This window comes from Poromitra crassiceps, assembly GCF_964638095.1.
Source record: "Poromitra crassiceps genome assembly, chromosome: 8".
Taxonomy (NCBI): Eukaryota; Metazoa; Chordata; class Actinopteri; order Beryciformes; family Melamphaidae; genus Poromitra; species Poromitra crassiceps.
In genome coordinates, this window is record NC_139629.1 from 46,978,419 (window position 1) to 46,994,209 (window position 15,791).

General features: G+C 46.4%; 1 protein-coding gene across 1 annotated transcript in view; it reads right to left on the reverse strand.

The window, feature by feature from the left end:
- Window positions 1–1,253: 1,253 nt before the first annotated feature.
- The window catches only part of opn7b (opsin 7, group member b), a gene marked incomplete at both ends in the record, with an annotated part of 16,691 nt that continues 2,153 nt past the window's right edge, over window positions 1,254–15,791 (reverse strand). The window contains 3 exons of the mRNA XM_083641922.1: window positions 1,254–1,757; window positions 3,800–4,134; window positions 14,877–15,004. Coding sequence (XP_083498048.1) covers window positions 1,254–1,757; window positions 3,800–4,134; window positions 14,877–15,004 — 967 coding nt within the window. The remainder of the gene's footprint in view (window positions 1,758–3,799; window positions 4,135–14,876; window positions 15,005–15,791) is intronic.

Here is a 15,791-nt window from a genome sequence, read left to right on the forward strand (position 1 = left end):
CACACACACAGGGATTTTGCTAAAGGTTTTCTGAGGACTTGAACTTCCAACTTCCAGCACAAAGTTTTGAGCAAGTGATAGCTGCTTGGTTGCACCAGTTCAGCTTCCTGGAAATAAGGAGCCGTTATGTAAAAATCAATTCCCACTCTGCAGTTGGGCACCTTTGTCCACCAGGTGTCGAGTCAAGCTGCTAATTAGCCAAACTAATTGCATATTCATTGTTTATTGTTGTTTGTGTGGGTTTCATGTCAGAACAAAAAGCAAAGCTCCTCTGAGATTTCTCATTTAGACCTTGGATGGAAAAAACGTCTGTTCCAATGTAAATAACTGGAAATACTGTGAAAAATGTATTGTGTGTTTCGTACAATGTCCATTTTGTCATTACTGGGCCATTGTATGATGGCTCCACAAACCACAATCAAATTGTCTCTTGTGGTTATTAATATTGAACAGTTTTGTGTTGAGGGCTATTGTCTCCATCTACAATAGAGCTTAATCGCTGTTTTGCATTATTATTATTATGAAGTTCTACTAAGTTTTCACGACAGCCACTGGATTTGTTAGTCAATTAGAACAGATGTTCTAACATCTGTTCCAATCGTTCAGCCATGGCTTGTACCCTGGATACAGCCGATTGGCCAAGATTGACATTGACATCTCACTGAACTGCGATCAATACAGGAAACCAATGGGTTAATTGTGCGAAGTCCACGCCCACTTTTCCACTCACAAAAGCAGATCCCTTCTATAGTTCCTCAGTGCTCGTGGCCGTGGAGCTTCTCTGCTCATCAGCTCATCTCCGCAGTCGGTTGTTAGCAGCTGATATCCAGCTTCACTGGAATCAATCAGAGTCATGAGAGGGCTATCAGCTCTCGTTCATCTGACCTTATGAAATATTGATGTTCACTTCTGCGGTTGCATGTTGCCTCTCCGGCTCAATTAGGTTTACACTCCTTTTAACTTTGTGTGGTGTGGGATCGTGTGTGCGCGTGTGTTTTGCTGTATCACATACTTTGAGGCATAAGAGAACCTCCCCCGTCGAGGGGAAAGAGAGGTCTGTTTGACCTTCAAAGTGATCAAGTTGGTTTTCCGTTCAATCCACCTTGTCCTTCTGTTTTCAATTACATTTGTCCTTTTTTCCCCTGTCTTGCAATTCGTCCGTCTTTCAATCTTCTCCCTCACTGTCTCTTTCCTCCGTCACGTCTTTGTGTCTCACTTTCACGCCGGCTGTGTGTTTGCGTCCCTCTCTCTCACTAGAGGAAGTCGCTCTGCACCTCATTGGAGAGCTGACTGACAGCCACTTCACTGTGTGTTGATCCTGCCAGTATTCTGGCAGTCTGCTGGGGTGTGTGTTGTTCTAGACAGCTGAATCCAGCAGCGGAGCCCGCGTTGGGGCAGGGGCAGTGCCTGCACGTCCTGTGGCTGTCCGGCAGCCCGTTGGACAGCCGCGTGGAGTTGCACTCCTCCCTGCGCTGAGACTGCGCGCAGCCCCCCTTCTGGGCGGAGCCGTGCCGACACAGGCAGGCACAGACTGTCCTCCGGCACTGGGCCATGTCCCGACACAGGGACTTGCGGAAGTTGGGCTTGAAGACCAGATAGACGATGGGGTTGTAAAGGGTGGACGACTTGGCAAAGATGGCGGCCACGGCAAACGCCATGGGCGGCACCTCGTCCGGGTCGCCAAACGCCGCCCACATGGCCACGATAGCGTATGGACTCCACGCGGTGAGGAAGCCGATGCACACCGCCACGGAGAGCTGAGGAGAGAAACAGGTGCAGACAAACACATCGACTCAGCATGTAAACACATTACTCAGGCATACACGAGCTGTCTTGATTGAATGTAGCCTACTACTGTATTATTTCCCACTATCTTAAGGCCAATTTGATCTGTGTTAGATGTGTTTAGTAGACAAATGGTTTTTGACAGTTTGGATAGTCCGCCGCCTACAGAGATTCTACAGAGTATGTGTAACCTTTCAGCAGCTCTTTAGTTGACATTAGTTGACTTTAAACAATTCAATTGGGGGGGGTACAGTGGTGCAGTGGCAAGCGCTGTCGCCTCACAGCTCGAAGGTCCTGGGTTCGATTCCCACCTGGGACGCTGTGAACGCTGAAGGAATGCGTGCCCGTCCGCATGTCCTCGAGTGCCCACCGCCCGGGTGGGGCCGTCAAAAGGGCCCTTCTGTGTGGAGTTTACATGGTCTCCCCGTGCCTCCCGGGGGTTTCCTTCATATAGGAACCCCTTCACCAAAACATGCAATATCCTGGTTGCTGATGTGACAACAATCTACGTCTATTCACTCAAGGCAAGATACATGTTCTCCGAGTCCCTATACAGGAATATTCTGCAATGATGAAGAGCATAGTACACAAAATACATCTTAGAAGGGCCATAGTTCATAAGCAATCAATCAATAAGCACTCAATCAATAATTTACTATCACAGTTCCTCCTCTGGTCGTTAAGGGCGCCTGTTCAGAGGGAGGGGAACTCATTGGAATAGTGTGACCCTCCCACGTGCTATGTCCTACCAGTGAAGCTTCCCCTGTCAGGTGGCAAGAAGCGGCTGGCTAACTGCCCATGTCTCGGAGGAAGTATGGAGCCAGTTTTCGGCTCTCCCCAGATCGGCAGAGGGTGGAGCAGCAACCAGGATAAATAAATTAAAATTAGCACTAATGGGGGATAAAAATGGGATAAAAAATCGGGAAAAACATAAAAAACAACAACCAAACAAACAAAAAAACAATTAAATTGTTTCGCTTTGTCTGTAGATGTTGTTTTAAGAGCTTAGTTCAGATTCAACAAGCTTCTGTTTTCTTTTGCATTCCAAAAAATCTGCACCTAGTGGAATATGTAATTTAGGCATGTTCATGAATTGCCACATATACTCTAGATAATCTGTTGAATTGTTCAATGTCAACTAATACGCTGTTTAAATGTTACAAATACTCTGCAGACTCTCTGTAGGCAGACTATCCAAATAGTGTTACCGAAGGGTTTGATTTGCGACAGTGTCTGGGTGTGGCTGCTACTGTTTTCACCTTGTGAGTCTGTGTGTGTCCTTTATGTCTGTCTGTATGTCTATTTTGTGAATGTGCAACCGTGCAAGATGCAGTCACAACAATTTCCAGGTGTGTAGTCGAGATCACAATGAAGGCAGAGTTCGAAGATGGGTGTCGTCCAAGCAAGGGAGCCAGAAGTAGCCCAACCCCCTCCTCCCCCCCCCCCCCAAACAACACACACTTTATACCCCTGCACCCATGGCCCACCTTTGTGGCTGGGCGGTCTCTAGTTGAACACTGTTTTCACTGCATATATTTGTGTGCATTATTCTAAAATGTGGAACCTAGTAGCAAATGTAGCAAATGTGTGGAATGTTGTTGAAATGTGACTATAGAGACACTGCGTAACGCGTCATCATTCAGAAACCACGCGCAAGACGGGGGAAAACACAAACTCCTGTCCAATCCTGGCGTTCTCCTATGTCACGTGCATGGTTGCGTGTTGCACCAAAAGATCGTATATACGGAAGATGAACACTCCAACTTACTTCTTGACAGCAATATCCACATTTTTCATCTCGCCAATTCTCAATGGCTTCCTCGTTTTGCTCAGGAGTACAAAACAACTTTAACTGGCGATTTTTGACATTTGTTTTCTGCGCAGCCCCACCACACAACAGCTTTTAGCTATGTTTAATTCAAGGAAAATGACGCTGGTGTGTGGAAATGAACGGAGCTCTTCCCCCGTGATGGGCGTGGCCTATTACATGCAGTGTCTCTATAGCTGCGTTTACCTTAACGATGAGAGTGTGTGCGTTGGTGATCTTGTTCTGCGGGGACATGTGCTGCTGCACGGCCTGGCGGGAGCCGCGCACCGTCAGCAGTATGAAGGTGTAGGACAGGAAGATGACGGTGCAGGGCACGAGGTAGCAGAAGAAGAAGAGGCAGACGATGTAGCTCAGTGCTGCCGCATTGTGGCTGGGCGCGTGCCAGTCGATGCAGCACGCCGTGCCGTAGGGCTCGGCGCCGTACCTGCCCCAGCCCGACAGCGGACCCGTGGCGAACACCGCGGCGTAGCACCAGACCCCCAGGACCAGCAGGCAGGCGTGGTAGTACGAGAACTTGTTACCTGCAGGAGCATGGGAGGGCGAGAGGGAGACAGACACATGGGGAGGAGAGTTGGGGGGGGGAGAGATTACCGACGGATGAGAGGACATAATAGGAAGGAATAACAGAATAGCAACAATATGCTGCTGAAGCATATTGAGTGTGGTTACCTGATGCTGGTAATAGGAAATGAGGGGGGAGGAAGAAGAGAAGGAGGAGGAGAGGAGAGGAGAGGAGAGGAGAGGAGGAAGGAGAAGTAGAGAGAGATAAGCCAATATAAGAGATGAATGGAATAATTCATAGGCAACTGCAAAAAGAAGATTAAATTCATCCGTCCTCACTGTGAGGTTGGCTAGACTGAAATATGCATCAGGACACCGCCTAACATATAGCTTATAGCAGGAATGCAACAAGCTAAGGATGGAAATAGTGATGAATCCACATGATCTCCACTCCTGCCCATGTACAGTATATTTAGATGTAACCTCAGGCATGTGACAGCGGTTAGCTCATGTGCCCATAGGGACACAGATAAAGTTAGCAACATAATGAATCATTATGCCAGGAAGTTAAAGTTAGCAACATAGTGAATCCTTCTGCCAGGAAGTAAAGTTAGCAACATAGCGAATCATTATGCCAGGAAGCCAAACGTAAATATCATGCGTTGTGAAAGACGATTAGCAGCTCAACAGCTTTTCTGTGAAGCCATGGGCCGTTTCTCAATAAGCGTTCTTGTGTGTTCTTGTGTCCCTGTGAAACGTCATCAGTCGAAGCCCAAGTACTGTTCCAATACAAAGTTCACATTTCGCCAAGAATGCTTAAAATTCCCGGATGTGTTCTCGACACGCCCACTTTACCGAGGATGCTCTGGTTGGTGACTTGTGTCAACTTGGCAAGGCAGATATCCCAGCATGCATTTCGGCATAAGCAGAGGCAGAACGCAGCAGAGAAGACGCCATAAGCTCCGGAAAGTTTTTTACAATTTAAAGTTTTATTTCATCACTAAATTAATTTCTGATGACTTTTGATGCCTACAAGCAGGGTAGTAGGTTTCAATAAGTGCCACTTTACGAAGTGCTGAACTTTTTATTTGTGTAGTACTGCAGGCGGCCTCTGCGCTGGTAATACCCTCAAGAACGCATCGTCTCAAACTGCCAACAGCGTCATGTGTGCTTGTGACCTAGCAAGTTCATTCTTCCATGAACGACTAGCAAGAACGTTCTCCCCAAGAACCCAAGAACAAGAATGCATTCTTGGTATTGAGAAACGGCCATGGTGTCTGAGGAAAGCAGTCAGGAAGCTATATTACGTAACAGGTAACACCGCCTTGTTCTCCACAGTCCAGGCACCAGGCACAATGTGACACCATGCTTTCACCATGCTCTTTTCTGTGATGTGCACATGCAGCACGAGTGATTTAATCAGGAGAAAGGATTGCATGATGAATAAAAAATACTATATATTTTTTTTATGTCCAGGCTTCTTCTTTTGATTTGCAGGGCCATTGCCGAGAAACACTTCATTCTCCATTTAATGTCACGCTCCTCTCTCTGTCACAATTGTGATAAAATGAACCTTTACTTTGAAGTTGACCGATTTAAAGCCCCGTGGTTTAGGTTAAGGGCCTCAGCGTGCTCATTTGATGTACATCAAAGCAGTGAGAAAGCTGTGTGCAGTGTCCATACCACCACTGTGTGCGGTGTCCATACCACCACTGTGTGCAGTGTCCATACCACCACTGTGTGCAGTGTCCATACCACCACTGTGTGCAGTGTCCATACCACCACTGTGTGCGGCAGTGTCCATACCACCACTGTGTGCAGTGTCCATACCACCACTGTGTGCAGTGTCCATACCACCACTGTGTGCAGTGTCCATACCACCACTGTGTGCGGTGTCCATACCACCACTGTGTGCAGTGTCCATACCACCACTGTGTGCAGTGTCCATACCACCACTGTGTGCAGTGTCCATACCACCACTGTGTGCAGTGTCCATACCACCACTGTGTGCAGTGTCCATACCACCACTGTGTGCAGTGTCCATACCACCACTGTGTGCAGTGTCCATACCACCACTGTGTGCGGCAGTGTCCATACCACCACTGTGTGCGGTGTCCATACCACCACTGTGGGCGGTGTCCATACCACCACTGTGGGCGGTGTCCATACCACCACTGTGTGCAGTGTCCATACCACCACTGTGTGCGGTGTCCATACCACCACTGTGTGCAGTGTCCATACCACCACTGTGTGCAGTGTCCATACCACCACTGTGGGCGGTGTCCATACCACCACTGTGTGCAGTGTCCATACCACCACTGTGTGCAGTGTCCATACCACCACTGTGTGCAGTGTCCATACCACCACTGTGTGCAGTGTCCATACCACCACTGTGTGCAGTGTCCATACCACCACTGTGTGCATTGTCCATAGCCACCACGGCCCCACAAGATCTATGATACAAGATCTAATATACACCAGATACGTTCTCTCTGCGTTGTGGGCATATTAAGGTGAGCTCTCATCAGACTCATCTTTTCCCTTTGATGTTCCTAACGACCAGCTGCACGTTGAGAGCTGCTGGCGTACATCGGCGATGTTTGGTTGTTGAATGAATTCGTTCATCATCATACAGGAGTAGCCTATGTAGGCTACACTAACCTTATGCCTCCCCTCACTACAGGAGTAGCCTATGTAGGCTACACTAACCTTATGCCTCCCCTCACCTCATTTCAATCCGGGAGGGGTGGATGTAACCTGAAAGCACACCCCCTGGGGTGGAAAAATGGTGGGGCTGCTTTAACCTTGCTTGCAAGTAGTGGGTACATGGTCTTTGTAGTTCTTTTCACTCGTCAACATGGCTGCCGCCGCGGAAGTGGCAGGCAGTCTGAATGAAATTGAATGTAACGTTCCCAATTCTATGTATTAAATTCTAAAAAACAACCCTCAACATTTGGGAAGGCTAAGCCACACAACTAGTTCGTTATAATCTAACTAAATGCTTCGAAGGTGACTTTATGACTCAATCAATGAATACCATGGAGGCACAGGCATACCATCAGGCACAGGCACCTTCGGCGATCTGATTGGTTGAAGTTAACACCCACCAGCGGTGATAGACAGATGGGTCATCCAATCACCTGCCAAGTAGCTTGGAAAAAGTGCCCGCCTCCGTCAGCGGGTCTGGTTACTGCATTCCCAGATCGACTGGTTTAGTGAAACTATGTGGAGCTATACCATCCATCTGGCAGCGTCAGGTTAGGGCTGCTTGGCTCTGTGTGAAAACAATTTCTGTGGCAAGGCTGCCGGCGTTGCGGGCCTTCTGAATGGCAATCTTGCGCTGATCTCTGTGTGAAAGCGGCTACTGATAGTGATTATGGACGGCTGTTATCTGATGAAGCTTCCTTCACTGATCAAACTTCTCCAGCTACCCCAGCGGCACTTCAAGGATCCATCTAGAGCTTATCGGATGAAAACGATTTCCTTGTGTGGTCCACGCAAAGCGACAAGCCCTGTGAAACGGGCCCGTCCGTTGCAAGTAACAACGTTAAAACCGTATACGGCACGTTGGACATCTTGACCAGAAACATCGAATTTCCTGGAGTTCTTTATCTTACTGCTCAATGTCTTGCTTCAGAACATTTCAACAGCCATGTTCAGTCTGGTTGTGCCTGCAGAGTTTTGTTTCTTTAACAAAGAAACTGCTCTTAAATTCAATTCATTAAAAAGTCTCACATTTGTTTTTGCAGATACTGTTTACAAATGAAGAGTTTATCATCGCACGAAGCTTCAATCTTCCGGCTTAGTCACCACTTAAAGTGACATTTTTGAACTTCTTGCATCTTGCTCTGTATGATCATGATCGCTTTTTCCTGCAAACTGATGTTTTCCTGTGATCGTTTTGGAGAGCGTCTGTGGACATTAATTCCGGGAATTGCCTTCAAAACCCCTCTGTGGAGTCTGATTTAGCCAGCACCCAGCACAGAGCTGTCACACCCATCAAGGGACCATAGACGCATGTTTTAACACGTATCTGACTCCACCTAAATCAGTACTGGGGGTTGTATATCACAGGTACGCTCTTTCACACTGAAAGTCTACCTAGATCCAGCCCAACTTCTTTTCTTACACTTAGCCTGTGCCAGGCGTTTTACCCCAAACCAGCTGTTCTTGTTATTTGCAGAACTGGACTCCATTTCTAACAAATGCGTGTCCTGCGACTCGAAACACCCAAATGTGTGTGTATACATGTATACAGTACAGCACACATTATACAAGATGTCATTGACATTACATACGGCGCAGGTCAAATGATAAGCAATGTACAATGCATGATGTACTACTATGCACATTGGCCGTGCTGCAGATTCAGTTGAGCAATAATTTTGGTTGATCCACAGGAGAGAACATTGGTCAGTCATGAATAAGTATGGAAACGCTGACTTTTTCTTTTCGTCCCCAGCTAGACCACGTCATTCACCGCTCATGAGCACCATGTGATATACTGTCCTAAGGCACGTGGACTTTGACTGCTGTGATTGAGGTCTACTTCAGGTCGCTGGTGCCTGAAAACCCCACAATTCTCAATACCACTTAGCACCGAGAGAAATAGCCCTCATTGATCGTCTGCCCCAAGTCCTCTTTCACTGTGATTCCCAGCTCCCCTCTGCTATACATAACCCCATCACCCTCCTGCCAGTAGCCTCCTCTTTGGTGAGCCTCAGGGGGAAAGATATTTCTAGAGAGAGCCTCATACTAAGGAGCCATCAGCGGCCGCCCAGTCCCTGCTTCCCTCGATCGAAGGCCATTCGATCCAGCGTCCATTCACAAGTTCATCAGCAGATGATCAGCGGGGGTCGTCGACGAAGAAGCCAACGGGAGGCACTGCATCTTTGTTCTGTTGTTAGATCACCAACTCGGAGATCATTTGTCTGTCAGAAAATGGTACATACATACATGCATACATTTATACATGCAATGCATACAAACATACATACATACATACATACCGGTACATACATACATACATACATACATACATATGTAACCAAATGAATGTGAGTCCTCGTGAGTCCTAAGTTGGTTAAACTCACTCCCCCAGTATAATGGAGCTAGCTCTCTTGGCGCAGTGGTTAGCGTGTCCGTCCCGCAAGCCGAAGGTCGGCAGTCCGAATCCATCCCTGGGCAAGCCCTTAACATGGGTTGCTGCAATTACCACCAACACAACGCCGTTACACATAATTTACATACATACATACCGTACATACAGACATAAAGAAAAACTGACTTTCTTAAAACTGCTACAACTCCTTAATAATAATAATAATAAAGTTGATGCTGTCTGTTTGTCTGTCTGTACAGCAGTCAGGCTGGCTGAGGCTGGGTGGTCACTGGTCAGCCGGGCTAACAGGCTGTTCAGGTTGCCGAAAGGAAACAAACAGCAGCATTGACACACACACACACACACACACACACACACACACACACACACACACACACACTCCAATGAAAGCGGAGTTGATTGTCTGATGTTGTCATCCATGTGGAAACGGATGTAATAATCACCGCAACTGGAGACCGAAGCTCACGAGTTTGATCCCTCTTTATCCTGCCGTCTCTCCAGAGCTGTCCCGCCTCTCTCTCTGCACAACCAATCAAACCTCTGAGATTTCTGTCCTCTTTCTCCACATATCGTGCATTCCTTTATAACTGGGAACTGGTAATCTTACGACTTCAAAGGTCATGAGCTGGGACGGTGATGTACCAGAGCTGGTATTTCCCATTCCAAACTCGTAGGAGCCTCAGCAGCCGCGACCTCAAAAATCCAAGATGGCTGCGTACAGTAGTTATAATCGTAGTAATGTTGTTTAGCACTTGTGTTTTGTTTGTGTCTCATTAAATCAGCTGTACACACAGCACTGCCTAACATCTATCTATGTGGACATGAGGCTGCAGTGTTTGTATGCGCAAAATGCAGCGAAATGCCATGTTATCAACTGTTATCGCTAACAATGGCTAGGCTGGCGAGCGACTGGATCTGACCAATGAACAGTGAACTTCCCAGCTCAAGTTTTCTGCAAATGGAACGCTAACAAAACGGATGTGACGTCATTTAGCCTCAACATCCCAGTTATTTTGCGATAAAGGAATGCGCCAATAGTTCTCACATCCCCATGCTTGTTTGCTCTCCTTGTTTGACTCTGTATATAGTGTGTGTGTTATTGAGACAGTGTGTGTGTCTCTGTGTGTGTGAATGGGGGACCATGTCTGCACAGGAGTCTAAGCTTGTTTGGGGACAAGCCTAAGGACAGCATGGTTCAGTGTGTGTGTGTGTAAGCTCTGTGTATTTGTACTGGCTTCCTTTACCAGTTCCTTGTGGCTGAGTCTTGTAAAAACATACTTATTTGCGCTCATCTGCATTTCCAACAGTATTATTTGTGAGCCTTGAAGTCTCTGGAGGTTTTCTGTTCACCATTATGGACTCTCGTTCTCTCTCTCTCTCTTTGAAAATACAGCATTTTCTTCAATTGCCTGCGCCTATTAGTGGTAATATTTCAGCCAACTGGAGCCTGAAACACAGACTTTTATTCAGAAACTGTTATGCTGGTTCACTAAATCTTTAAGGCCCCGTGAAGTTGGATAGCCCTCCAGATGTAAACATCATTAACTTACATGCACTTTCTGTAAACTGTTCTTAATTCATAATGATCACACCTGAGATGTTTCTAAATTAATTGTGACTTTGCTAAGTGATGCTTTGACAAATGACCGCTCTTTCCACTGTGGGAGAAAGAAAAATAAATTAACAACACTGTAATGATGATTTAATGAGCAAATTTAGCGGTCACTGATTAGTCGTGGAAAAATAAATAGGCATAATTGATATGAAATCATCCTTGTGTAAAATTGATATACAGACTTATGTATGACTCATGGGAGTGTCAGCATCAAATCAATATTTTAATAATTCGCCTCATATGAGTGTGTAGTCTGTGATTGCGTGTAGATTCATGTTAATAAATCCATTATGGCCTATTAGTGGCTGAAAGACTAATGATCCTCGTTAGTGCTGTAGTGAAGGGTTGCAGCCATACAAGCAAGCACATACATGACAAGACACATACATACGAGCACACATGCAAAAAGGCCAATGTAATGCATTGTACACCCACACACACGTGCACGCACGCACGCACGCACGCACGCATCCGGTACCCGTAGGTCTGACATCTTCTCTTCCTCCCTCAGTTTCTGTCACGCAAAGAAGTATTTCAGAGCTACGAGGGAGCAGTATTTCACCTCAGGACCTAAACTAATTTGTCTCTGATCTTAGAATATAGACATGCCATGGCCCCTCGCGCTGTCTGGCAATGCCATGGGTTACAATGACCTGGAGGGGCAGTACCATCAATTAAGAAAAAGATGCGGGGGATACAGTACGTCTAGTAGAGAGAGAAAGAGAGAGAGAGAGAGAGAGAGAGAGAGAGAGAGAGAGAGAGAGAGAGAGAGAAAGCTACATCTCACAGCGTATTTGACAAAATCATAACTAAGATTACAAATATTCTCAGATTTGGGTCCGAGAGACACTCTCTCATCAGATGGGGTCCGTGGTCCTAATCTGTAGTAAATTAGGGGACCTTCATATGAAAAAGTCTGAGAATCACTGGTTTAGAGAGTATCCAATCCACCTGACCTGCAGGTCTTTGGAAACCCACACAGACATGAGGAAGACATGCAGACTCCACAGGTCCCACAGGCTGAACGCAGGACAGAAGACATGCAGACTCCACAGGTCCCACAGGCTGAACGCAGGACAGGTCCTCCTGGTCATGAGACAATAGTGCTGATCACTGAGCAAACGTGCAGCCTGAGTGATACTGCACGAGGGTGCACTACTGCACACTGAGTTCATATGCCACACGATAAATACAGACTTTTTGGTAACCCTTTATTGTACAGGTACCCTAGTTACATGAACTATTTGAAATTACACATGAACACCAAATGTAATTACATAGTAAGTACCAATAGTTATAAATGACATTCATATGTAGTTACATTGTAACGGACCTGTAAAATGGAGTGAGTCTTTTCAACTGTTGTTCATATGTAGTTACATTGTACCGGACCTGTAGAGTGGAGTGAGTCTGTTCAACTGTAGTTCATATGTAGTTACATGGTACCGGACCTGTAAAGTGGAGTGAGTCTATTCAACTGTAGTTCATATGTAGTTACATGGTACCGGACCTGTAAAGAAGCTCTGGCCTGGGACAGAGATTGCTAAAACCCAGTGGTGGATTCGAACCACTGAACCTCTGATTGCAAAGCAGGCAGCTTTAACCACTCAGCCACGAGGGCTTTCCAAATTTCCATGGTGGAGTTTGAGAGGATAACTGTATGTCAGTCAGATGTAGTTGTCACTTTGTCGCTTTGTTATTATACACAGAGACTTGGGGGGGAAATATTGATATTAAATTGGTAACTAATTACTGTGTAATTACATTTGGTGTTCATGTGTAATTACAAATAGTTCATTATGTAACTAGGGTACCTGTAAAATAAAGGGTTACCGACTTTTCTTGTCCTAATGCCTACCCCACACTACAGGATTTTCAAATCCTTGAAGATTATAAAAATCTTGAGAGCCCACACACTACAGGACAGAGAGAGCCGATTTTTTAACATTTCAATCTTGGGACACACACACAATCGCGTCTGTTCAAACGCAACCCCACACACTAGAAGATTATGCCGAAGATTCACCTTGAAGCAGGGCTCGACGTTAACTTTTAAAATGCCTATTCAGTGTGCGCACCGGGTGTAGTAGTGTCATTTCGTTTTCGTTTTCGATTTTTTTTTTTTTTTTTTTTTTTTTTATAATGCATTTGCACTGAAAGGATTTGTTTAACTAATATTTGCGCGGACAGCCGCGTCCATTCGGGGTGTAGGCCTACTGTGCACGGCCAGGCGAAAACCGTCTGCACAGGTGTCTTGTGGAGGGGCGCGTCTGCTGATTTGACTCACTTTTCCGTGCGGACACTCGCGATGCGGGAAGCTGAGAGACCTAAGCGCTTGTTGTAGGCTACATGCTTTGCAGTATAGCATTAGTTTTCCGTGCCGTTCAAAGACGCACGGGTATTTCACCTCGATGACAATTTCCTCGTTCTTTGTTTCTGTGCGGGGCTGCGGGTGGACGCGGACCAGTTTATTTTGCGAAAAACTAATGGAAACGCAGCTACTACTGGCTCTCTGCTCAAGATGCAATCGCCTGTCGGGTTGTAAATATCTAACATGTTAGATATGGCCGATTCACAATCGGGAAGAGGCAGTCTTCCCGATTGTGAATCTTTGAACCCCACACACTACAGGATCATTTGGGAAGATTATCTGCCCGACGCGCTTCAAATCGGGAGCACCCCCGAGAAAATCGGGAGGGGGGAATCTTGGCCATAATCTTGCAAATTATCCTGTAGTGTGGGGTAGGCATTAGTTGAGTCGCATGTCCTTGTGTCATCCTTGCACAGTTTAATCGAGAGAAAAGCTGTCCTAAAGAACTACCGGAGAATAATTAGAACAGAACCGTAAACGTTCACCTTGACTGCTGCAGCACCGTGACCTGTTCCCATAGCTGCTTTCAAATGCTTTCAAAGGAAATGCATAGTATTGATTGTATGACTGCTTGTAGTGCAGGTGACCTCTGCATGAGGGTCAGGTGATATGACCTTGACCTGAACCATTCCCTGTGCATCATCCCTGCTGGCTGTCATCCAGTGTGTTTGGTAATGCTTTTTGAGTCAACATGCTCAACGGGGCCAGAAGACTGCTGCCAGGGAAACATGCAAGTCCAATAATGAGTTGCTTTATGGATTTCTAGAAAAACATACTGTTAACACCCTGGCCCCGGAATACATGAATATGTTACATCAAAATACATTTTAAACAGCTCCTGATTTACGCATCCTCCACTTTAAAGGTTGAAATATAGCCATGTGTATATTAACATTGCTGCGGCACGCACGGCCACTTAGCCAAAGTGAGATGGAGAATAAAACATTTCACTGGGTAAGCAGCCGTTGAGTTGCTGCGCGGGCCTCATTACTTTCACTTCTTTCTTCCCTTCACATTCAACGTTTGACCTCAGCGAATTCTCACGGAATCTCTTTCTGCACAACTGGCAGAAACAATAATGAGTTGAACAAGCCCACATGGGTGAAGCAGCAGGCTTTCTGATGACTCAGTGAAAAGAATGCTTCCCTCAGTTTAGTATGTGGAAATACAGGACTGTAATGATGGTCGCTTCAGACGGTACTGAAGATATGAGGAGAAGCAAACTGTAAATTGTGTTGACGTATTATGAGCGCTGTCCTTGGTTCTGATAGCTTGCTCTATGACCTCTCTATTTTCCCCACACCTTAGACTCATTCAACTGTACAGTCCAACACATGTTGGTAAGAACAAAAGCCTAATGGTGTGTGTGTGTGTGTGTGTGTGTGTGTGTGTGTGTGTGTGTGTGTGTGTGCGTGCATGCATGTGTGTGTGTGTGTGTGTGTGTGTGTGTGTGTGCGTGCAAGCATGCATGTGTGTGTGTGTGTGTGTGCGTGCGTGCATGCATGCGTGTGTGTGTGTGTGTGTGTGTGTGTGTGTGTGTGCGTGTGCGTGCGTGCGTGCATGCATGTGTGTGTGTGTGTATGTGTGCGTGCATGCATGCATGTGTGTGTGTGTGTGTGCGTGTGTGTGTGTTGGGGGGGGGGGGCGGTCTTACCGTAGTTGGGGCAGCAGACCTTGAGCCAGCAGACGGAGGAGAGCACGGTGAGGTTGGTCAGACTGCAGAGGCCAAACAGAACGCCACAGAAGGCATAGCCAGTACAGACTGCCTGATTGAACAGCCACCTAGAGAGAGAGAGAGAGAGAGGAGCGAGAGAGCAGAGCATCAGTCATGTCATTCATCACAGACTGACATCATGACATCATGATCTCTGGTTAGGATTTCTCTGCCTGCATGTGTAGCGCCAGTACAATCTGTCAGTGAATGGGATGAAACAGGGAAGGAATTGTCTGACCTTCCCATGATGACCCTCTTGGGCCACCATCCAAGCACACTGAGCAGTGATGCACCTTGACACCATCACAGCCATCCTGACTGCGGCTCACAGGCTCACTCACACACACGCTCAGAGGAGACAGGAGGAGACAGGAGGAGAGGGATAAGGGACGGAGCAGGACAGAAGACGGAAGAGATTACCATGCGTTAGGGGTGTCACGATATTTCGTCACACGATATTTCGCGATATCGAAACGTCACGATATCGATATTGTCAGGAAAAAATGATATCATAAAAAAAAAAAAAAAAAATGTTGCTCCTGAATAATAATAATAGAACAAATTTAGCAGAATCAACACGCATGAGTGAGGGGGCAGACTAATACTGGCATGGCAAAACAGCTCAAGGGGTACATAAGATTACATAAGTTTAGGGACCATTGAGCATGAGTTATTTAAAGGAGAATTTCGGTTTTTTTGAACATGCAGCCCTCTCCTCACATTAATTATGATCTGACGACTCACCCAGTGATCTCCGCGGCGTTTCTGGCCGTCCTAGCGTTGTTTTGAGATCAATAGCGTCCAAGTCAGTTGTAAAATGTTGGGGCCAAGTGTGAGCCTGTCTTTACTGCATCT